Source organism: Stylophora pistillata, chromosome 12, assembly GCF_964205215.1.
Source record: "Stylophora pistillata chromosome 12, jaStyPist1.2, whole genome shotgun sequence".
NCBI classification, from domain to species: domain Eukaryota; kingdom Metazoa; phylum Cnidaria; class Anthozoa; order Scleractinia; family Pocilloporidae; genus Stylophora; species Stylophora pistillata.
In genome coordinates, this window is record NC_142530.1 from 15,398,869 (window position 1) to 15,422,238 (window position 23,370).

A 23,370-nucleotide genomic window follows, 5' to 3' on the forward strand; every position below is an offset into this window, starting at 1 on the left:
AACCCACTGTTTAGTAATGTTTTGATGTTTCATTCGCTGCAAATTACCTAGTTTTTAGTCATAAGATAATCAAACATTTGAATTGATTTCAGGTTGAAAAAAATAGAGTGGGGATCACACTTTCCACCCGATAAACCTCTATCGGTGGAGGGAGCAGTATGTTATCTTTAACAAGTATTCCAAGAGCGCGCGTCGGATATGAGATGATAGATAGCCAACGAGGCGCGTAGCGCCGAGTTGGCTATAATCATCTCATTTCCAACAAGCGCGAGTGGAATAATTGTTTTATTAAAAAAAAAACGCCCCAAGATATTAGACAAATCTTCTCGACTTTATTTTGTAAGAAGAAACCAGATGTTAAAACCTACAGATATTAGATTATGGTATATTGGCTCATATACCATAATGGCTGAGCAAATAAAAAGTCTTCAATTGCATTATCCAATGACCCAGTTTTTAATAATAACACTTATCCGCTGGATAGCGATTTATCCTTTGTATAGAACTATCCGCCCCTTTGGCAATTGGGCCCGGGTGCGTAAAATCACATATTTTCGAGATGTGCGTTCCTGAGTGAGTCGCCTCAATTAATTCACGGGCTAAAAAAAAAAACAAACAGAATAAAGCAAACGAAATCAAATATAGCATTTGATTAATAAATAAGTAAAACTGATTAATTTACATCGTGTTTGTTTGTTTTTCTTCTTTGATTATTTAGGCAATTTCAATTAAAAAAAAGCTAAAGGACTTTTGCAGTTGATTTAGCTTTCAATCCGAACACGAAAAACGAGTGTTAATAAATTTTCCTCTTGCTAACCTTTCAGATGGGCTCGTCATCGGAAATCAGCCCTAAAGCTTTCAGTTATTTGGTTGTTCTGTTTTCTCCTCGTGTTTTATATTCAACCATTTACTGTCTACTTTCTACCACTGGTTTAGATGGACCTTTCATTTTCAGGTAATGCTCTTTAATCTTAGCTAGGACTTCTCTGTAATCAGGTATATGTCTTTTGGTGCGGAGCAGTACTGTAGATAGCTTGAATTAATGCATGATTGGGATTTCATACAAGGTGACTAAAAGGCAACTGTTCAAAACTTTTTTCATATCTTGAAAATCCCACACCATAGCCTGCTGCATGAATAACCACCGCTTTTGACGATACACACGTGTGAGTGAGCACTTTGCGCCTCAGCCTGTTAGTATCTTGATAATGTTTCTTGTAAATGTCGCAAAAAAAACAAAAACAAAAACAAACAAGCAAACAAATAATAGGGTATTCCATCCTATTTTTTTTCAACACCCTTAAATTAATAACGAAAAACTTCACATAGAAAGATGAACAACTTCTTAATAATTACCGCGCTTAATTTTTAATACAATTTTGCTTGATCGAACTTCCCCACGGCAATCGAAAACAAAGGGTGCCACTTTCTTTTCAAAATAATATTGTTTTTCCTGATGGAGAGATGCCAAAATAGAGTAAACTCGTGCATTTTTTATGAAAGTGGTCGACATTAGCCGAAATACTTATTCACTGAACAAGCCAGAATACAGTTGAACTGAAAGCGCAAGAGCGTAAATGAAGTACACAAAACAGACGCCGTCAAGGAGTGGCTGCGTTCAGTGGTTTAAAATATAAAATGATCGAAATCAGTGACACCGGAGCTATTCGATGAAAGTTTAATCGACAGGAAAGTAAGTGTTTGCTTTTACAGAAATGTTTTAGGGAAAGGCTTTTTCACAAAGAGCTTTATCAGTGGTTGTTTCTATCCGTTAACTGAAAGTAACAATGACACAAAAATATTTCACGGCGCTGCTCACATAGGGTTGTTAAAGGTAAAATGCTTATGTCGTGAGAAAAATTGGTAGTAAAGATGGCGGGGAAGCGTTCTTGCAGGTGTTTTTAGTTCTTAATCAAGAACAAAATATTAAAAGATTTGACAGCGACGAGTCTTTTATCGCCTGTGGTGCGTTTCATAGTTGATTGTCGACAACGTTGCGAGGAGGTTTGAGATTAATTTGCTTCATATCCATCCAATATCATCTTCTCTGCTGGAATGAGATCACAACTAGCTCCTTCATCTCCACTTGGAAAGGATTGGAGGATTCTTGTTACCTCAAGAGGCACACTTTAATAACTGCCTACTGTTTCTGCGATTTGATTACTTTCCTTTTGTTTCGAAAAGTTCAATTTCGTCTGTTGAAATCCGTAAAATCTATTTCATACCTCTTCCTTTCTGTTTTGTTATTGCTTCTAGTATTTTCTTGTTTCCACCCTATATTGCTGATAATTTCTTTAGTCTGTCAATATGAAAGTAGTTTTTTTTATGATGACAAACGACTGAATAGTCTCATGATGTCAGTGACTTCCTACGACTGAAAATTTGGTGTACTACCCGGTCAAATGAAGTTTTTCTCATGTCAGAAGCGGTAGGACGCCCTGCAATATACACAAATATCTTTCATTTCAATTCATTTGTTTTTCTATGCCATCTAGTTGCAGCACACCGCCGATTGCCTTTTGCAGGTAAAAAGCATACTTATAATGATGGAGCAGCTGAGCTATTTCAAACATATATTACAACATTTTTTTTTAATTGTACGACTTACGTTAAAAAGTCATCATATACATCACATGATCACTCATCATGTTGACATATTTTTTGCAAGAATGCTTCCAGCTTGTTTTTAAATTAGTTGAAATGTAAACAAAAATTGACTTTTAATAGATTATAGCAAAACATTCAAAGTTCAAACACGTAATGCCTATTCGCTTAGAACATGCTAGCTGTTACTGCACTTGGACTAGACCACTGCACATTATTTGAAATGATTCAGAAACTTTGACCAACTTCGCAGACGAAACATGTCATGTGGATGGAAAGAGCAGGTTTTCATGAAATTGTTTATTATCATGCAAGGTAATGAAAATGAACAGGAATGTGAGGTTGGCTGTTCTCCGTTCGATGTCATTCGGAACCTCTCCTTCGATGATTGCACCTAAATTGCATATGAGACACTAACAAAACAGAACTTTAACGTAAATGATCTTTATTTGCACATTCATGTTTTAGTTGAGAGTGATATTCCCATACAATCTGCAGACAAGCTATATCATTCACACGTACCTTAGTCACATCGTTGTTGGTTATTTTTGTTGGATTTCTAAAATTCCACCTCAGTGGAGGGGCCGCCTGTGGCTTTTCATGTGACAAGAGTATTTTTATATCTCTCCTGCCTTCGCTGATATTCCACTCGGACTGTGGAGTCCAGTTTCCTCTTCTCCCAAAAAATGCCATCTAAAATCCCATTCGACTGCTGATAGTGCTGGGTATTCACCCGATGGGAACTTTCTGATTGTCCCTCGCCAAGTCTTGAATTGAAGCCCAGAACAGAGTAAAACAAGTTAGCTTTCAACTATAGTAACATTTTAACTTATGGAAAAGCTCTTTGTTTTTGAAGGATAGAAGCTTCAAAGGATGTTAGTATGATGAAACACTTTGTATTAATCCTTTACGCCTTAATAAGCTCTACACGACTGTGCCAAGTAGCAATCGGAAGGTAAGACAGTATTTTGACAATCCTTGATCACCTTAGGCAGATGAAAAGTTTAAAGTTGAACTAAAGTAAACAACGTTTTAATACAGGGACAGCCAATCCTCCGATTTCAACTGAACTCCCTGAGCTCCGTGAACTAACTAACGGCGGAGTAACATTTCGAATAAAGCAACTCAGTTTGATGCTGTCGTTCAGTTCCAGTGTTATTTAGGGAAAGGTGCACTAACAAAGCTATAACATAAAACAAAAGATATAAAATGGAGGCATGAATTAAAATTTAACTCTTTACATGTAACCCCTGAGGGTGAATAGCATCTTGTTTCTCACTAATGCAGCACTGCTGAATCAAACTTAAGGAAATGCAAGCTTGAAAACAGTACCTGATTTTTAACCAAAATCTTCTTTGTCAATGCCATAGAAATTACAAATCCATGAGATATAAGACTGTCTGCTATTCTTTTAGACCCTACTCTAGTAGACCCATTTCGAGGACCCGTGATTTTTTCCCCCCTTTTTTCCCTTTTTTTTGTTACAGTGAATGTCGATTCGTTTACAGAGTTAAAACGTCCTGACACCCACCATAGACATTCAATGAAATAAATTTGCCCATCACGACTAACTATAAAATCTTCTTTCCAGGATACACGAGCCAAAGGGAAAGGAAATATCACAGCTGCTGACCAAGCTTCTGGATTGCTCCCGATATGATGGCCGACTTCGACCAAATTACGGCGGTAAGATCCTAAGGTCTAACGGGCCAGTTGTTATATATCGCCGGAGGGGGTGGGGGAGTAGGAAGAACACATGGTTTTCAGTTTTTCAATGGGAACCGAGGGTGGTCAATCACCGCCAAAAGATTTAAAGAGTGAACTATAGAAAATTTACCGCTGCCAGTGAGGTGGTGGGGGGGGGGAGGGGGGGGGTTCATAACAGTATTACAGAGCTACATGAGAGGATCAGGTACTAAGTTCTGATTGCAATTGAGCGTCAATATTGCGCAAGCTTAATCAGCCGAATTCGTGATTGACTTTAGGGTCAACTTTGTTTTTCGTATTTTCGGCTCATCAGTGCTCTGGATTTTCTACTCCATATCGAGCCGCTGATATTTTGAAGAGGTCATTTAATAAAATTGGAGAGTTACACCGGTGGGCTAAAAAGAAAGAAAATTAGAGACAATCCATAGAACAGCATCTTTAAACATCTCTTACCTTTTTATCTTCTTAGCATCCTATCGGGTTCCCAAAATGAGCGACCTAATATATTTACCTCTCTTCAAGAAGTTATGAAAAAATATGCTGATATTTGTGTCTCTGCAGAAGGTCCAGTTGAAGTCTCGGTAGGGTTTTGGATTTTGTCTATTGAAAGAATTGATGTTGTCAACATGGTACGTAATTACATTGAAAAGAAGTTTTTAGTTTGATAGATAAACAGAAGCCTTTATTAGGTGCAAAAATATGCACGGGTTTTCGTCCGCGGATATTATCTGTTCCGAGATACGAACAGTATTCCAAGAGCGAAGCTTGAGGAGAACTGTGAGCTTCGAGGAACAGATAATGTCTAAGGACAAATATACGAGCATATTTTCGGGCAAAACAGAGGCTATTGTTTTAATAATCCTTCAAAAATTTTGCAACGTGCGTGAAGAAATGTTAACGAACAGCTTATTGTTTGTTGTGTGGGATGTGTTCTTTCGACTGTTCTCTGGTATGACTTTATGAACAAAACAACTAATTCCCTTCTTCTGTAACAACCATAGAATGCTCTCTCATCTTGGATTAAATTTTAAAGGAAGACTAATCGGAGTGAAAGTAAGGTTTGAAAATTAAGGATTTTCACGTGGGTGATATCTTCAGGTATCGCCCAGTATTGGGTGGAATATTTGGTCATGTGATGCGTCTAAACCAATAGCGGATGAGCATTTAATGTACCATCGTCAAAGGTATTCTCTAGCATTCCATTAGCAAATCCACTTACTAAATGAATCAGGCAGTAATTAACAAGGAAAAAAAACATGAAATATTTTCATTCATAAAAGAGTATTAGGCCACTGCTGGGCAGCGGTCTACTTTCCCAACCTCAACCTATACATACATACATACATACATACATACATACTTTATTGCATAGCTCCCCCCTGGGGGCTCTTCCGCCATACATGAACATAAGATATTAAGTCATAAAAACGTCACAATAAGATAACATGATATTAAAAAAAAAAAAAAAAAAAAAAAAAAATTTGCTTATATTTCAATACTAAAGTCACATGTTACTATGGGGTTAGCTTGCATCTTTTACTGACTCCACAGACTAAAGGCGTTAAATCCACTTACACGTATCGATGCTAATAGAAAATAAGGTCGCTAATTATAGCTGGCATGCGGATATCGACAGTTATATTCACCGACCTTCCGTTCCCACTCTTTCTCCCGTCAGGATTTCACAATCGACATATTTCTTCGACAACAATGGACCGACAAGAGACTGGATCACGGTTTGAATCATACCATCACACTCAGCAGCCGCTGGGCCATGAAAAAGATCTGGGTTCCAGACTCCTATTTTGTGAACGCGAAAACAGGCCGCATGCATCGAGTAACCACTCCTAATATGATGCTTATGTTAGGTCCTGGAGGAGTGATAAAATACAACGCAAGGTACTTTAGTCAAATTAGTCTGTTTATGGAGCTGTTGTGCTAATTAAATGACTGGAACAAGATTGCATTGAATAAAGAAAGAAGGTTATACTTGAGCTCTGTTTTAGTCGAAAAATCACGGTTAGGGACTAAATTACGGGCGTCAAGAAACGATAGTTTTTAGTCTGTTGTGTGGACTCGAATCTCAAAACTTGAGACTTCCAAGTCTGGATCTGATGGTAGAGCATCAGAACGCGAATAAGAAGTCTTATACTAATCTTTCGAGAGACCTGGATTTATTTTCCCTTCGAAATATTGAAGGTTGATAATTTCTCATTTTAAATAGGACAACAATCAAAGCAGCATGTCTCATTGATTTACGAAAGTTCCCTATGGACAGTCAAGTTTGCCCGCTAGTGCTGGAAAGCTGTAAGTTAAGTTTGTTTTAGTTATACTTAGACCGTGACAGACAGGAGAATTAATTTTTTGAGCAACTGACCATGGCATTGAACGATTGCTTGCAAGTTTGTAAACTAGTTACCAACTTTAATTTGCGACTGACTGACCGACTGATTGACTGACAGATCATGAAGGGCTTCTGTGTTGACTAAGATACTGATTAACAATTTGACAGACTGATTGATTGACTGATTGACTTACTCGCTGACTTACTTACCAATAAGCTAACTTCAACTAACTTGCTTATTATAGGTGCCTGACTGGCTAACTTGCTGGTTGACCAACCGACTAAGAAACCGTCTGACAGACATACTTACGAACCCACTGAACAACTGACTCACACTCTTCTGCCTTTTGACTTTTTAGTTACCTGTTTACTGACAGACACGCTTACGGAAGGAGAAAGAGAAAGAGACATTTAAATATAGGTAGATCGATAGAAAGAACGCAAACGAAGGAATATACAGAGATAGACGTACAGGAATCGAGATAATCAAAAGAATAAAATTTTTCCTTTGAAGATCCGTTGGTGTTCTTTTTATTTTCAAAGATGGCTATAGTGCAGAACATATTCGATATAAATGGGAAGTCTCTGGAACAGACGGCCACTCTTTCGTTCCATCTGAAGTCCGCCTTATGCCGAACTATGAACTGACAAACATTAACCTCTCGCTTACCATGAACATATATGTTGTTGGTGAGTAGCAGTGTTTCACTTGTTTTTCTAATTGTCCTTTAGCATTAAAAACAGAACTTTTAGATTTTGTGGATTTTCTTTAGTTGTCGTAATTACCTAAGGAAAACACAATAATTTATGTGAAAAAAAATTTACCACATTAGCGGAGAATATGCTTCAGATTTGACCGATCATTTCTTGGAAGATAAGGAGGATGTTCTGTCCTCAATAAGCCATATAGTTGGGGACCGTCCTAAAGGATAAGGGTTTTGAACTATTTTGGTCTGAATGATTTTGAGCAGTACATCAGGGTCTTTAATCTGGCGTGGTTTTGGAGGAAACCACAAGAGGGTGTAAATCGGATTGTCTTTTTTAACACCAATTGGATCAAAGGAAAAAAAGAGCGTTAATATATCATACAAGTTGTATCTCTGGGTGAATTTTGCTAACTCTCCCTAGTGCGAACGTTAACTTACGCTTCAAAACCAAAGCCAGGCTCGAAACGGGTAAGGAATTTAATGGGAACGGGTAAGAGGGCTAGGACGGTTTTTGAAAATGAAACATTTTAACTTTTTTGGTCTCAAATAGAATCAATTCTGAAAAAACCCGGCTGCTCTTGTACACCCCTTAAGAATTCCAAAGGGGTAGCTGCCCCAAATCAGAATTCGAAACACCCCCTGGGACCATACTAAGAGCACTAAAAACGACATTGCAATGTTCTTCTTGTCTTTGTTTCCAGGCAATTTTTCGGGTGTTTGTGCGACATTTACCTTCAAACGTTCCTACAGTTACTTTTTAAGTCACATGTATGGCACTAGCTCAGTGATTGTGGCTATATCTTGGATTGGGTTTGTTGTTCCTTTTGAGCAAACCGCTGCCCGCATCGCTCTTGGCATTACTTCGCTATTGACGGAGGTTACCATTTTGAACATGATGAACAACTCTATGCCAAAGGTACATGTCTGTTAAATCAGTGAATTAGCACGTAGGACAATTGCCATTAAAGTATTTAAATTAATCAGAGGATTGCCATGTTGGAGTAGTTTGTTTGTTTCTCTTGTTACAGGTGAGTTATGTTAAATCAAGCGACAAGTTTCTGATTGGTTGTTTTGTGTTCGTGTTTTTGACCCTCATCGAGTACTGTGTCGTGCTTTTGTTGAAAGCAAAGCAAAAGCAGAGGAGTATCAAGGCCCGTAAAAGTGCAGGAAAACAGGTAAGAAAACTAGATAAATAAATAAATAAAAAATAGACTATCAAGTAAAGCAGAAGTTCACGCAAGTTTTCCACAGGACACTTTTTTGCCTCATATCTGAGTAATAACAGCAACTAAAACAACAGAAGACATTAGATTGTGAAACAGAAAAATTGGTAGCCTTGCAACCAATGTAGATAAAAACAAACATCAATTTTTGCATTTTTAGCGTGGTCACATACTACATTTCTTAGCAGGAAAAGGATGAGAAATGTGACCATATGGAACCGAAGGACTGGATAAGGAATGGCACTTTAATCAACACAGAGGAGTGTGACATCAAATTTCCTCATGGTAGTTCGAGGAAAGCTACAAGCGAATACTCTTCGAGGTGCACCTCAGCTACCTTCAGACATACTGATGTTGGCGCTCTCCTTCCCTGGGATAAATCGCAGATGCACTGCAAAACATTTATAGAACAAGTCGAAGCAAGGATTCTTACAGATGCGTTTATATTGAGCATAGACGAGTATTCCTTCAGAGTTTTTCCTCTTGCTTTTGCTGTGTATAATGCTTGCTACTGGATGGATTATCTTTAATGAATTGGATACTTTTAATTATAAGCATGCTTATACAAAAGAGCCAATGAATAAACTGTATCGACGAGGAACTCAACCGAAGGGTCCGGCGAAACTGACCAATTACATTTGACAAACGCCACTTACGTCTTGATTCAAGAACCAGGTTCGAAGTATTCGTTGAACTGATAACTCTCCTATAAATCCTTATGATCGATTTCTTTCAGGTTTTCGAAGCTAGTCACTGGGTCCCACTCCGAGGAGTTACATAGTGAATAAATAAATAACTACTGTCGATAAACAGCATTGAGTTCAATGGTAGTAGTAACGAAAGCAACATTTTAGAACTCGTTAAGAACCTCTTGAGTAGTCCACATAATGTAATGTAATGTAATAAAGGATTTCCAGGTCCATGGAGCTTTGCAACACTCTACGGTGGAATTTGGCCAGAAGCAAAAAAAGGAACGCTTAAGTATGTTACACCTATTGCTTCCCATCTTCAACGTCTTTGGCAAAGAACATTTGACGAGCTTGCTTTCTTTTGCGCTTTTCATGAGCAAAGTTTATTTTCCTCTAGTCGGGGCACTGATTCCGCCTTTCATGGTTTCCTACGCTCGCTTGAGTTTTCAAAGATTTTCTAGAATACAGAAGCAAGTCTGGGAAAAAAAACCTTATCACGTTTCTAAGTTCACCATAAGGTGTCTTTGGGCAAAATATGGAGGTTTTCAATTTTTCGACCATATGCCACATATTTCGATTTTCACTCAGTTCATTCGCACATTCTCTCTTAAATGCCCCACTAAATTACTTTGTTAGTAAATTTATGATGTTGTACTGGCGTTGTATCTACATGTTATGTGATCTCTTTGCTTGACCCTGCAATTGTTTGAGCTCCTTCGAAAAGACTCGTCCACTGGGGGTTTCTTTCAAAATCTCCCCTGTCGATGCAATAATTATACATTCTCAAGTCACTGATTAGCTAAACTAATTAGATTACTGATGCCTCGATAACGCATGTCATAACCTCCTTAATAAGAACAACTAAAGAAAAACACTTTCAACAAATCTGTAAAACGTTCCGAGTGACTTGTACTACGTAAGTGCAACTGAATATGCCTCTTCTACTAACAGATCTCATCAAAAAAAGAAATGAGTTCCCTGTTGTTCAGGAACACAAATAACACAGCAGCCAGTCTCGAGAGAGCTGAAAATACAAGAGAAGGTCCGCAAAGGGGGCCCTAATGTTGTCACACTTTTAATTTCGTATGCACCCCGATTGAGTACTTTGTGGCGAAAGTAACTCAATCTGTTAAACTAAGCGACGACGCTAAAAGATTCTTAACTAAGTAATGGAAGGTATCCTTACTCAACAAAGGCGCCATGTGCTGAGTTATGCATGGGTAAGCTAACAGAATTCATGTTTGTAATTCTATAGCGCATGCATTCGATGTATTATATAATTTAAACACGACTTAACTGTGTTGATTTTGTGACGGCCTGTAGCAACCAAAAGTGTCAGCTTCCATTGACATCCCTTTAAAAACGAACTGTACAGGTTTCCCGTGAAAAAGGAATTCTTTTTAAATTTTCCACTCTGAAAGATATTTCTTGCAGAAGGATTAAGCTATATTGGTTGCAGTTCTTAAAAACTAGTAACCCCGTCGTCGTTATGCTACACCTGGTAAGAATTGGACTCAAGTTTCTTCTTTTTCGTGAAGATGAGGGCAACTCGAAATGAAACTCCCGTTATGAGAAAAAAAAATTATTAACAGCTTGGCGGAAGTTTATGCTAGCGATCATTCCGTGAGATAACGTTTAATTTACTCGACAATTCTCTTTTACTCACAGTCCATTCTGAATTTTTTTGTCTTATTTCAATTTAATCCAGTAGGTGTGAAATAGCTGGTGATGAGAGCACTCGAGCTGAGGTATACATGGTTTTATATAGCAGCTATCCGGCCTGAGTTTGTTAAGTATCTGAACGATAAACGAGTGTTTTCCTGTAAGTAAACAGAAAAACAAAGATGGCGATTTTTGGTGTGTTGTTTGAGTTCGTTCGGTGAGACCCCCTTACCAAAATAGAAATTAATAAAAGGCCCTTTCACCCTGAAAACGATATCACAAAATTAGGCTGCAAAGGTGGTGTCATCTCCAAAATCAATTCTGAAAACTCCTTTACAGACACCTGTGCAAGAATAACTTTTCAGCAAGGTCTTTCTTCCCTGGAAAATGCACAAAATGTCTACAAGATGTAATTTTATGTATTGAATTAGGTTAGCAAGGAGCACGCTAAAAAAATTAAACCGTGGTGACGAAAATGGACCAAAATACGTTACTATACATTCCTAGCAAGGAAAGGAGACACCGATATATTTTTGCATTCATTATTAAATTGTACACGTTTTACCATAACTAAGTTCTTAAGATGAAAGAATTTACAGACTTCACTTTTGGATAATTTATATTTGCAAAGCAGAGGTTTGAATTAAAAAATTACGATCGAAGCAAAATTTGGTTACGACAAAATTTTCTGTTTTAGATCTTATAACTGTGAAACCTTTTGAAAATGGAAACGCAGCTTCATATTGGGATGGTAATTTTTTAAAAAGTTATTTGGCTGGCCTCACAGCTATAATCGAACTCAACAGAAAAAGTGTGACTTCACAGAATAGGAAATTAATTCATCAGAATATATAAACATTTTTCTCAAACGATTCCAGAATTCCGTGGAGCTTTTCAGAAACAATTAGCGACAAGCGAGAAACTGTATTTAAAAAAAGAATTTTATTAAGATTATGAGGGGGTTATTATGGCACTCAATTATTTATAATTCTTGACGGACCGGGCAGTAAATCTTGCGAATTATTTATAATGTAGACACTCATTTCCCTGCCTACAATCAAAAACCATTTTAATTCCCAACGTTGAAGTCACTAAACGAATAAACAAGTAGTTAAATGAATATATAAATGAATGAATGATTTAAATAAATTTACTTTTTTGTTTGAGGCGATTTAAACGCTGTTGTGATCAGATACTGCATGAAATTTGTAAATGTGAGTTTTATCAACTGAATACTTGAAAAAAATTGTGCTACGCAGAGAATTTCGAGAACAATGTCGCTATGAGAAGCATTGCGTGGGAAAGAGGTAATAAACGAAGATATTCTCAGCATGTCAACAGAAATTACAGGCTTCTAGATCCTGAGTTGTGATTTTAATATTAGAAGCGATCGCTAACTGCGAAGGAAATTACTTTCGGTAGCCTGTTAATCCTTTTGCAGAGGTAAAGTATTTTTCCCATTTCTTTATTACCGGTACTGTCGTTCAGTATAAATTGACGGTGTTTATAGTTTGTGACCTTACAGTTTTCAGAACAGTTAGCCAAAGGAAAGAGATTATAAACTGTTTATAATCTCTTTCCAAAGACAATAGTGGCAAAAATGAAATCCTGGCTTATCCGATATATATTGGCAATATTTACAAGTACGAAAGCCTTTGGCAAAACCTAGTTAGTTCTGATATTTCAGTGTGGAACAAGTTTAAGTTGCCAAGTCGTATGTTTCGTTTGTGCTAAATCTTGCCTGTAAAACTGGCCCTCAGCAGATAAATCGCACATACCTCTGAGTTATATTACTTCCATTTACGAGATCTGAGAACTGAAAGTTAAATGTGTGAGGAGATAGGTACATTATCAAATCATACTGTATTTAAAAGCCAGATCATAGATGTAGTCGTTAATTACCGCAAGGTTAAAAACAATATTTTCAAGAAACTTCATCAAGCCCCGTTTTTCTTTAGACAGTATCACCTTAGCTCATGTACAGTACAAATACCCTTAAAGCCAGCTCTTATTTGCCTCTTAAGAGCGCTTTGACCGTAACTTTAAAATCTTTATAACTTGTGTGACAATTTTCCTGTGTGGTGACCTGACGGCTAATCAATTGGAACTTTACTCAAAGCTGCCTATTAAAATCAATATTTATTTGCAGAAGGTTAACATTTATTTCGGCGACATGATTGAAAATTGCACCAAGAAAAAAAAGACATTTTTTCTCAAGATTGATTTGTAAAACGAAAAATTGTAAACAGTCTCAGGACTTTCTAGATTGTTATGTTTAAGGGGGAAATTTATTATAAGAAAAACCTTCAAGGTTTCTTAGTCGTTTTAGAACACTTTTCGGTCAAAGCTCAAAAATAGATATCGAAATTTAAAGAACAGCTTTTTATTTAAGTTGCATCGGAAGTTCACCATTTCAAAATCTGTTAATTTGTTATACCTGAGCGAAATTGTACCAATCTGGTGGAAATCTGACCGAAACTGAAGGGTGATTGTTGTATTTCAACAAAGTGATGAACATCCAAGACCCGTGCCTGAATTTTTGAGACTAAAATGAGCAGTTTTAGAATATTCTTCCTTCTCAATACCGTCTCTTTACCTGATTGTTGTGTTTGTTGCGTTATATTAGTTTCTCCTTCGCACACAGCCTGATTTTATTTTCTTACAACGACAGCTTTAAGTTGCCTTAGATCTCAAGTTTCGGCTAATTAACAGGACAGATCCTAAACTTCTGATGGCCATAATGACGTACGTTGTCATCGTTGGCCAATTGGCCGCATCAGCAAGAGTGGGTTTGCAGATTTTCATTGATACATTCATAACAAGTGATTAAAATCCGACTGTGCCAGACCTCAAAGTAACGAGGGTTAACTTGATAGACAAGGATCAAATCTTTCTATCGCGATGAGAGCATACGTTTTCGTCGAGGAAATTATTATCAAGCGACACGAATTGGCGATTAGCTAGCTTACATACACTATCAAGTGTGTCTGAGTTAAGTTTTAAATTTTGGCTATAATTAAATGGAAAAAGTGTGTGGGCCAATAACATTCGTTTTTGCAATTGGACGATCCAATGACGCAGTCTTAACACGAACAGTATAAAAATAACTGAATGACCATTCGGAATTTTTATCAATAATCCAATCTTCCTGAAGAGCGAACATTCATGTTTATCACGATTGATGACAAAATGACCACGTTGTTAAGTTGAAAGGGTTATTGAAAGGGTCCGCCGTAGGAAAATATGTAACACTGCTCGTTGCTCTTATATTCATCTTTCTCTCTATATTGTTTTCAAGCACGCCCTTTCGTCAACAGTCTTGCAAATTGGTGTAAAGTACTTTATTACGAATCCGAATCTGAATTTCAATGTTTGTTGACATGAATGCACCATCTGGACCATCTAGAAGTGGGATCTTTAATTAAAGCTCAGATGATTTTTGTTTTTGCTTTTTTTTTTTTTGGTATAAACACAAAAGAAATTGAAATTGTAAAATCAGGCAAATAAGCTGTTCATATTCAATTGGTTAGGGTAGAGTAGAATTGGTGTCTTACAAGAACTGCGGTTAAATTCCTGCCTTGGTGCTTTGAATCATATAACGACCGCAAAAAAAGGACTCCCGCTAGAAATACAACAGGTACACTCGGCATGAAAATTGGTTACCTCCTGATTTTTCTTCGTATTTTGCTTTGTTGGCTTTGATGTTTTCCGCGAAGAATAACACTCTAAGAATGAACTTTTGATAAGAAAATGAAGAGGATATGGGTAGATTACCGAAGTTGTTACGACATTAGACTTTTAAAAGAAGAGTTTAAAATGATTGCTCCATTGAGGCCAAGGCGATAATTAAGATGTATTTCAACCAGATTTCTGATATGATATTTTGAAACTTGGAATCTCGTGGAACGAGAGTGAATTATTTATGTAATTTTATTAAATTAGGTAAAAAATGTCTTTCAAGGACAGTATCTGGACTAAAGCAATTTCTGGTCTGAGTCTCCGATGTTCCTTTCAACCTCACTTTTTCTTTTTTTTTTTTTTTTTCCCAAGAATTCAATCATAAAATACCTAGACGATTTTACATTAAATTGGTATTGTGTGCTTAAACCAAAGCAAAGTGTTGATTTGTCTACAAACACAAACGTGCAAATCTTCCTTTACATCAATAATTTATTACTTTAATTGTACCTCAGAGAACTCGTTTTCGCATTGGCCTTGGTGTTTTTATTTACCTCACATATGACAGTATTTTGGTAATTGTGATTTCCTAACAATTAAAGCATTAGAAGCCCCTCGAATCTTTTTACAAACGCTACGATTTGTCAACCTCCAAATCATTTTTGTTCATATTCTAGCTCACAATGGCAATCGATAGAAAACTTTCCCTGGTGGCTTTTTTGTGTGGATTACTCTGCATCGCTGGAGCCAGGTAAGTTATTCGGTTTATTTTTCAAAGAATACGCTACAGCAGTCTGTCAGACTTTGGCGTTCCATGTTAAGTCACTGTCGCAAAACCAAGAGGATTTCTCATAAACGAAACTCATCGGTTGGTGTTGAAAAAAGGGTTTCTTTGTGGAAAAATATGTTTTTCAAGTCTCATTGCTCGTGTACGGCCAAGGTGAACACGGAAGGTTCGGTGGTGATACACCAAACAGGGTTTTCTTATTCATGGCCCGATTTTTCTTGTTTCATTTACTTTATCGATAAAGCCAGGGTACTTACTCTTTGCCTTTAATTTGATTAAAATTTTGAACATCTAGCTCAGTTCTTTGGTCTGACGTAAACTTTAAATGGTACTGAGTGAGAAGTAATTTGGTGTCCCTTATTTGAATCTAGTATGGTGACCTGTTATTACATGGAGGCCACCGCTATACGACCCTCGCACCAATCGGGAATATAACGCATTTATTTTCCGCTTGATTTGCGAAGTACAAAATTTTCAAGCACCTGCCTTTTATACCCTATTGTGCCAGAATCGAATCCAACAGTAGAATATGCGAAGTGGTTGCATAAAAAAAAGTCCTTAGTTAATCGACTGTAGCAGTATATCGTTCTCGGTGATTACGTTAAGGGTCACAAAGAAACACATCTAGAGTAGTTGCTCAGCCAGCAATCGCTTTTGATATTCATACAATAATATTTTCATAACCACTGAATTCACTTAAATTTTCACTTCTCATATCCCTGTATCCTCAGTTTGGTCAGAATTTCAACTTTCACTAGTCATTGCTCTAAAGACGCAATGAATGATTATTCACGATGACAATTTCCCATTAGAATTTGTACCAAGTCAGGCTGCGAGTCTGTGAAGAATGGAGACACACAGACCTAGCAATGAAACAGGACGGGCAAGTGCATAGGCATGATATGACACACAGAACAGTGTGTAAATTGTTTGTTTTTATCAGCCATTGAGGTCATCTGTGAACTATAGCTGAGTAGACAGACAGAACTCCATTTGCCTAATTGACAATAGACAACTGCGGTTGCTGTGGAAATTGTTCAAAAATCGTAAAATCTTCTGATATTACTTTTCTTAAACGGCAGTTCAAGAAACAAGACCGTGTCTGAAATTCTTGACAAACTCTTAATGAAGGGAAACTACGACTCCAGGTTAAGACCCCATTATAACGGTAAGCTTCTTTGATGGCCTTCCTTTTCTCATTTCGTAGATAGATATTCTGTTTATTTAAAAAAAGCAATAAATCAAAATTTACCACTTAAATCAATTAGAATCCTTCCTTGTGTAAAGAGCCAGCCATGTTACTGGATCAAATTGATAGTTTAATTGTTTCACTGAATAATTTATTGACAGGTGGGCCTGTGGATGTCACTGTAGGCTTCTGGGTTCTGTCAATTGATGCAATTAATGTGATGGATATGGTAAGTTATCATCCGTAAATAAGTACTCTTATCGTCTCATGTAGTGGTTGACAGCCATCCGGTTCATAATCTTGGCCAATCAACGTTTGATTGAAGGAGATGTTTGAATACATGGATTGTACAAGGAAAGTTCTGAGAGATGTACGAAAGATTCATTCTTGATCTTCGACAATTAACGATGTATGAGTAGCAAACCTGTATGAGCTTCATCAAAGTTTATTGCTCCTGGCCTCACTAACTTATAAAAACATTGTCTTTATTTATCACTAATAAGCAGTTACGAAATTCGTTTAGACAAAGAGAAATGAAAGCGTTCTTTGGCTTTTTCTATCTAAACAGGACTTTTCGCTAGACATCTTTTTGCGTCAAGCGTGGCAAGACGAGCGACTTGATCACGGCCTCAGTCAGACCATGTTTCTAAGCAACTTTGTGATGGATCGCATCTGGATGCCAGACTCGTATTTTGTGAACGCTAAGCAAGGCTCTTTCCATAAAGTCACCACAGACAACGTAATGATCATGATCAAACCAGGAGGGATGGTTTACTACAACGCCAGGTAACAGAGGGGAGTACTTGATTATCACATAGTGGCCAAGCTAAAAGGATGGTCAAAGTAATGACCTAAATACGAAATGATTTTATGTTTGTATTGCGGATGAGAGGGGTGGGGGGAGGGGGGGGACCTGAGTAAGGATCGGGACTCCAGCTGAGCTGATCTTGCAGTAAAATGAATAAAGGCTGATAGTTTCGAAAGAAACTGTTTGGGGCTGCGTCGGTGGGGGTAACGAAATAATTTGGATATATCAACAAAGTTGAAATGGTAAATTGGCCACCGTAACGATTACAAAAGCTGACGTTTCGAGCGTTAGCCCTTCGTCGGAGCGAAGCCCGTCGAGCCCTTTCGCTCCGATGAAGGGCTAACGCTCGAAACGTCAGCTTTTGTAATTGTTATGGTGGCCAATTTACCATTTCAACTTTGTTGATATATCCAAATTATTGCAGTAAAATGCTCCATCAAATGAGCAGCAAAGTAACTGTCGACAATCTAAAACACAAGCAATGTCGAAAGTTTCTGTGAGTGTTGGACGTAGTTGTAGTTATGAGTACAAACTAGAAGGGTATTTTGACTGAATTTTTTATCTTTGTAGACTGACGATAAAAGCGGCCTGTCCCATGGATCTAAGAAAGTTTCCCATGGACACTCAACATTGTCCTTTAACAATTGAGAGTTGTAAGTCTGGTTTAGGGAAAGGAGGGGACAGAAGGGAGAGGAAGTGAACAATGAAGCTTTTCCTAATCCCTCTGCTATCAGATTCGATATTGGAGCCATCAACTTGTGGAAGCAACTCAATTCTTATGACTGGGGTCGGCAGCGCCACTCCGATACTAGTAATCGCTTTTTCCTCTCCCCAAGTTTATCTCCGAAACTATTACCTGCAAGGGTCTTTAGGACAATAAAAAAAAAAAAAAAACAGCAAAAACTTAAGGAGTGTAAGAATAACACGGAAAAGAACAATGCTCTCATATTAAGGTTGATATGTCTTTATCGATAGACGGCTACAGTGCTGACCACATCAGATTCAGATGGGAGAAGGACCTTACAGACGGAATGTCATTTGTGCCCGGCAGCACCAAAATGCTGCCTCAATACCGATTAACTCAGCTGAGTCTGGCAAAGACGTACAACGAATATGTGGTTGGTGAGTGTGACTAGACAGGGGCTTCTATTTAATTTTTACAAGCGAGAACATTTTCAAACAGTATCGCCTACGTTAATATGATGTTTAAGAACTTAGCGAAATCTAAAACGTTGGAATGCAAAACATATAACATATTAGGGTTACAATTTATTGTTGAAACACGCTGAGCGCTTTTATTTACTTGTCTTGCTCACCGAAATATGCCTTATCTTCCTGTCTCCTTTCTGTATTAAACTACCGCGCGCAGGGTATTGTGGGCCTTTTCGCATCCGTATCGACGACTTGTCTGGAGGTGAGGCCGTGTATGTCTATCATAACAGGGACACGGAGTAGGAAATGACGTCAATGATGTCTCGCTGAGCCACCTAACAGATCGTTAGGCAAAGGGTGGAAAGGCCTTACCTGTCAGAAAATAATTTCAACCCACTTCTCTCTATAAATCCCCATTCGTAAAGGCCCAAAAAGTGTTTCTAAACGAACCATACAGAAAGTAAAGGAAGACGTACACCTTCTTATTCGAAAGTTCAGACTAAAACATTTCAATTTTATTTTCGACACACGAAAGACAGTTCTGTCTTTTTATCCCTAGGCGACTGGTCGGGTATAAAGGCAACATTTACTTTTGAGCGAATGTCCAGTTACTTCCTAATCCACGTGTATGGCCCATGTGCATTAATCGTTATCATCTCTTGGATCACTTTCGTGCTGCCCCGCAGCTCTCCTCCTGCACGTGTCACACTGGGCGTTACCTCTGTCCTTACTGTTGTCACCATTCTTAATTTGCTCAACAATTCCATGCCAAAGGTAAAATAAAGTATTTGTAGTTAACGATAGATCTTACTAACTCGAATAAGTGAGTAAGATTCTAGTATTTCTCGTCCAAATCTATAATACGAATTGAAACATGCTATTCCCTGAAAGCGTCTGTAAACAAACTAATCGTTCTATTCAAGTTCCGCGTCTCAAAAATAGTTTTAGTTACAATAGTGCTACGCTCTGGGACAGTCTACAATGTAACCTTAGAAAGACAGAGTCGCTAAGTCAGTTTAGGCGTTAGATACACGACATTCATGGAAAACATGCTTTAGTTGGTAAAAAATTTGGTAATATATAAACTGTAGTAAGTAATTTGTTACGTTAAGATAACGCTCTGGCTCTTACTATGTGCGAGTGTATCGGATGTAAGAGTGGAGTTGAATTAATCCTTTGCCACATTAATTTGTACTTGTAGTAAGTAACGGTTGTAGTTTTCATGGCAAGGCGTGATATTCAAAGGAGGGATATCTAATATCATGAGTTTGGCAGATTTATAAAGCTAAGTGTCAGCCACGTTAATAAAGTTTGTATGTATGTATGTATGTATGTATGTGGATCGTTGCTAATGTCTCCTTTTACTATTCTTTATTGATACAGGTGAATTATGTCAAAACCATCGACAAATACCTCATCGGATGTTTTCTTTTCGTATTCGCAAGTTTGATAGAATATTCACTGGTGCTGTTTCTGGCCAGAAGTATGAAAAAATATCAAGAATCGGACAAGGACAAGAAAAACAATGAAAAAGACATCACAAAGGGTGCTTGTAGTAACAGAACAATCAGTAATGGGACTGTCGCCCTTTCAGAGGTAAGAGACACTCCAGTCTTTCTAATATAGAGTAGAAATCGAATTTCTTTACTATCCACGTTTCTTACTTAGTCGGTTCTTCGAAGCACGAATTGAGCCCCGACGTGGCCATAGTTTCCCAACTGGGTACAAAAGAAAAGTGCCCCTACACTTCTAACAGAAAGTAGGGAATGTCGCTTCAGTTGTTGTGGTCTAGCCTGCCTTCCAAAATTGGTTACACCTCAATGCACTCTGATTACAGACTCCTCAATGAGTTTTTAAGTGCTTTAGAGCAAATTAATAGTCATGATTACAGACTCCTCAATGAGTTGTTAAGTGCTTTAGAGCAAATTAATAATCATGATTACAGACTCCTCAATGAGTTGTTAAGTGCTTTAGAGCAAATTAATAATCATGGTAGTAGGACCGAGTGGAGTCCAATTTGTTCAGTAATCATGAGCGATAAAAAGAATTAGACGACCGCGAAGCTGGAGTCCGATCTGTTAATCATTAGTACGATTACAAACCGAACCGAACGACATGAGGTCCCTTTACCAATTAATCATAACCATTGTAATTTCCGAAAAAAAAACAATACGTCTATTTAAGAGAATGTCTCCATTAGAGACATTGCCTGAAGTAGAAAAGTCTTCCATTATGGAAATTGCTTAGTTTTGTCGAGTAAGAGGCTGTTGTTGTAGTTAATTCTGTGATTGGTGGATTTAGCTGAGCGGACGTAGTATAATTGGCTGTTTTAACTGCCTGATTACAAGTGTCTGATTACACTGACTGATTGCAACTCTACAGAATAATTAGTGAAAAATGAAGCAGCTAATGCACCAATTGCGTTTGAGGAAATTGTAATGTTTAGATAGATAGATAATGCGCAACGAAGGCCTCAAAATCGTACAAGAAAGAAAGAACTGGAATAACTTTTAAGTACGGATTTGGATGTCCTCATTGTACAAGCCAAACGTAATCCTTTGTTCACGTGCAGTTCTGAATTAGACAAAACAAATGATGGATTACTCGGCATCTATTGATATCTATTGATATCGATTCAAATTCTTACTTAAAATGTCCAAAGAGGAACTTAAAAGATCCTGCTTATTTGAAACTAAAACATTTATTACCATCTTTCATAGCCTCCCTTAATTCTCGATCGTTGTTGATGTTTTTTAATTACACAGAGACATAAGCAAGAAAAGATCTGCAGCCCCCAACTGGAGATGGTGGAATTTGCAAAAATGGAGCAAGAGCTAATGATAAGGGATTCTCCAGAAGATAAGAGTGAGGAAAGCAAATGGCTGTGCCTCGAGAAATGGAGAAAAAATTTGTACACAGAGGCCAGTGTTCTGGCAATAGACGAAATTTCTCTTGTACTATTTCCAGTCAGTTTTGGCATTTTCAACCTCATCTATTGGACTTCTATCGCCAATGATACAGTACTGTAATGGTTTGGGCTGTTCAAAGCTTTCTTTTTATTTTGTCTCGTTATTTTGTCCTCTTAAGGGAGCCTTTGTTGAACAAGGAAAATAACTGATACAAGCGAACAAGTCAAGACTCCAGAGGTGCCTACTTAATCACTACCGCCAGAGTTTACCTCCGATTTCGTGGCATGAAACAACAAAGAGTAAGAACAACTCCTCCTTCGATAGGCCGTTAGTTTGTTGCATGCTTCCCCCAGTATTTACTCACTTTTCCTTGACAGTTTGCTTGAATCTCTCCTCATCTTTGGGTCAGAGCTTCCGACCTTCCGTCAGAGTTCCAACCTTCCGTCAGAGTCCCAACCTTGCTTCTTATCGCACGTGGGTGGTTTTTAGTAAAAATAAATCAGATTGCAAAATGTTGGGCTAAGAATTGATTTTGATCATACCAAACGCTTGAGATTTAATGATATTATGTCGATTTATTCGTCTAGGAGGACGGAGCTTCAGCAAAGATATACTTTAAGCTGTTATTACATACATGAACCTTTGCTTGATGACATGGTTACACTAAACAACCCGAAATATGTGCAATAGGTCTTTTATCGTATTTCCTCTTAATCCTGTTAAATATCATTCAGACTTAAGTAAGAGATCCTAAAATTTAAAGGGCGAAATTTATAGAATAAGGAGGACTGTTTAAGTTATAATTTTAGGTAAATAAACTGATCTTTTCGTCATTTTGAAGCCAGTCAACTGTTTCTTATAAATGAAAAATTTGGGTTTTCTCTAGCCACAGGGTAAGATCACTCCCTACACTGACAAAGAAAAAGCAAACACTTACTCGTAGAGTCGTATCTACAACTAAGAAAACATTACGTAAATAAACATATAGCACTATCGACATAATTTGAATAAAAAAGGGTTTACGTTATGCTTTGCGTTTTGATCAAGGTAGCAGTAAAATAAAAGTTGTTTTTCCTCCAACGCTACAAAAAAAAAAGAGCCTGTCCTTATTTAGAGTATGATTGTTTGCGTTTGTCAATACATTTTGTGACTGGACATGATATTTTCAAAATTTGAAAAATCCGATGGCACAGTCATAAAAGACTGACCCGTGCTTTCTGTAATCTAAATTCCGTGAATAGTAAATGTTTGCCATTCGAATAAAGGATAGCGACACATTTAGGTTCATGAGATTTTTTTGAGGAGTGTAGATTTAACATTAAGCCAGGGCATGCTACAGGCAGATTTAATTTTCACCCATGACATTTTACAGGCTCTCTTTGAGCTAGCAAATTTCCACTTGGCTTTCTTGCTTATCTTTCCTTTCATAACTATCATCACAGACCTATTTTCTCCCCACTGAGAATAGGTTGACCGGCCCCTATGTGTGGAACAGGTATTTTATTTTCTCTCTTTTGTACATGCACGAGTCATGCTAAGTGATTTGGTGATAAACTGATTATCACCAGGGATTTTGTCAGTGGTTGAATAGCATTTACGGATTACATCTCCGCATCTACGTTTGACACAAGCACGAATGCGAAGCATTATCAATGATTTCGCGTACTTTTCTTATCTTAAGGTACATCAGTTTTCCTATCTTAGGCACATAAATTATTTCAATTTGCAAAGAATGAAAATGTTTTCACATGATTAAATTAAAAGGTGAGAGTAAGAGAACAAAAACTCAGTTCATACTCTTTTGCAGTTCTCATCAATTTGGTTGCAAATTTCCCTGTTCTAGGCTTCGGCAGGTTAATCGTGGGAGTGCTTTGTTTTGTTTGTTTTCAAAACATGATTTTCTGAGATAAA

General features: G+C 37.5%; 2 protein-coding genes across 7 annotated transcripts; both read left to right on the top strand.

Annotated features, from left to right (window-relative positions):
• The first annotated feature begins 1,490 nt into the window (after nt 1-1,490).
• LOC111331242 (gamma-aminobutyric acid receptor subunit beta-1) lies at nt 1,491-11,127 on the top strand. 6 transcript variants are annotated; one of them, XM_088740683.1, is made up of 11 exons: nt 1,491-1,693; nt 2,496-2,525; nt 3,461-3,559; nt 4,196-4,290; nt 4,873-4,940; nt 5,990-6,210; nt 6,536-6,618; nt 7,199-7,345; nt 8,064-8,278; nt 8,391-8,537; nt 8,771-11,127. In XM_088740683.1, the coding sequence occupies exons 3-11, from the start codon at nt 3,486-3,488 to the stop codon at nt 9,113-9,115; spliced, it is 1,395 nt and encodes a 464-aa protein (XP_088596809.1). In that variant the 5' UTR covers nt 1,491-1,693; nt 2,496-2,525; nt 3,461-3,485; the 3' UTR covers nt 9,116-11,127. The 6 variants fall into 6 exon arrangements, with proteins under 6 accessions (XP_088596809.1, XP_088596810.1, XP_022792044.2 ...); XM_088740684.1 differs by lacking the exon at nt 2,496-2,525; XM_022936309.2 differs by lacking the exons at nt 1,491-1,693; nt 2,496-2,525 and adding an exon at nt 2,586-2,919 and having other exon boundaries at nt 8,774-11,127.
• A 4,045-nt stretch (nt 11,128-15,172) lies between these two features.
• On the top strand, nt 15,173-22,486 carry LOC111331234 (gamma-aminobutyric acid receptor subunit beta-3). The gene is made up of 10 exons (XM_088741827.1): nt 15,173-15,189; nt 15,292-15,365; nt 16,484-16,569; nt 16,752-16,819; nt 17,159-17,376; nt 17,969-18,051; nt 18,374-18,520; nt 19,110-19,324; nt 19,934-20,146; nt 21,316-22,486. Exons 2-10 carry the CDS (start codon nt 15,298-15,300, stop codon nt 21,577-21,579), a joined length of 1,362 nt encoding a protein of 453 aa, XP_088597953.1. The 5' UTR covers nt 15,173-15,189; nt 15,292-15,297; the 3' UTR covers nt 21,580-22,486.
• The last annotated feature ends 884 nt before the right edge of the window (nt 22,487-23,370 follow it).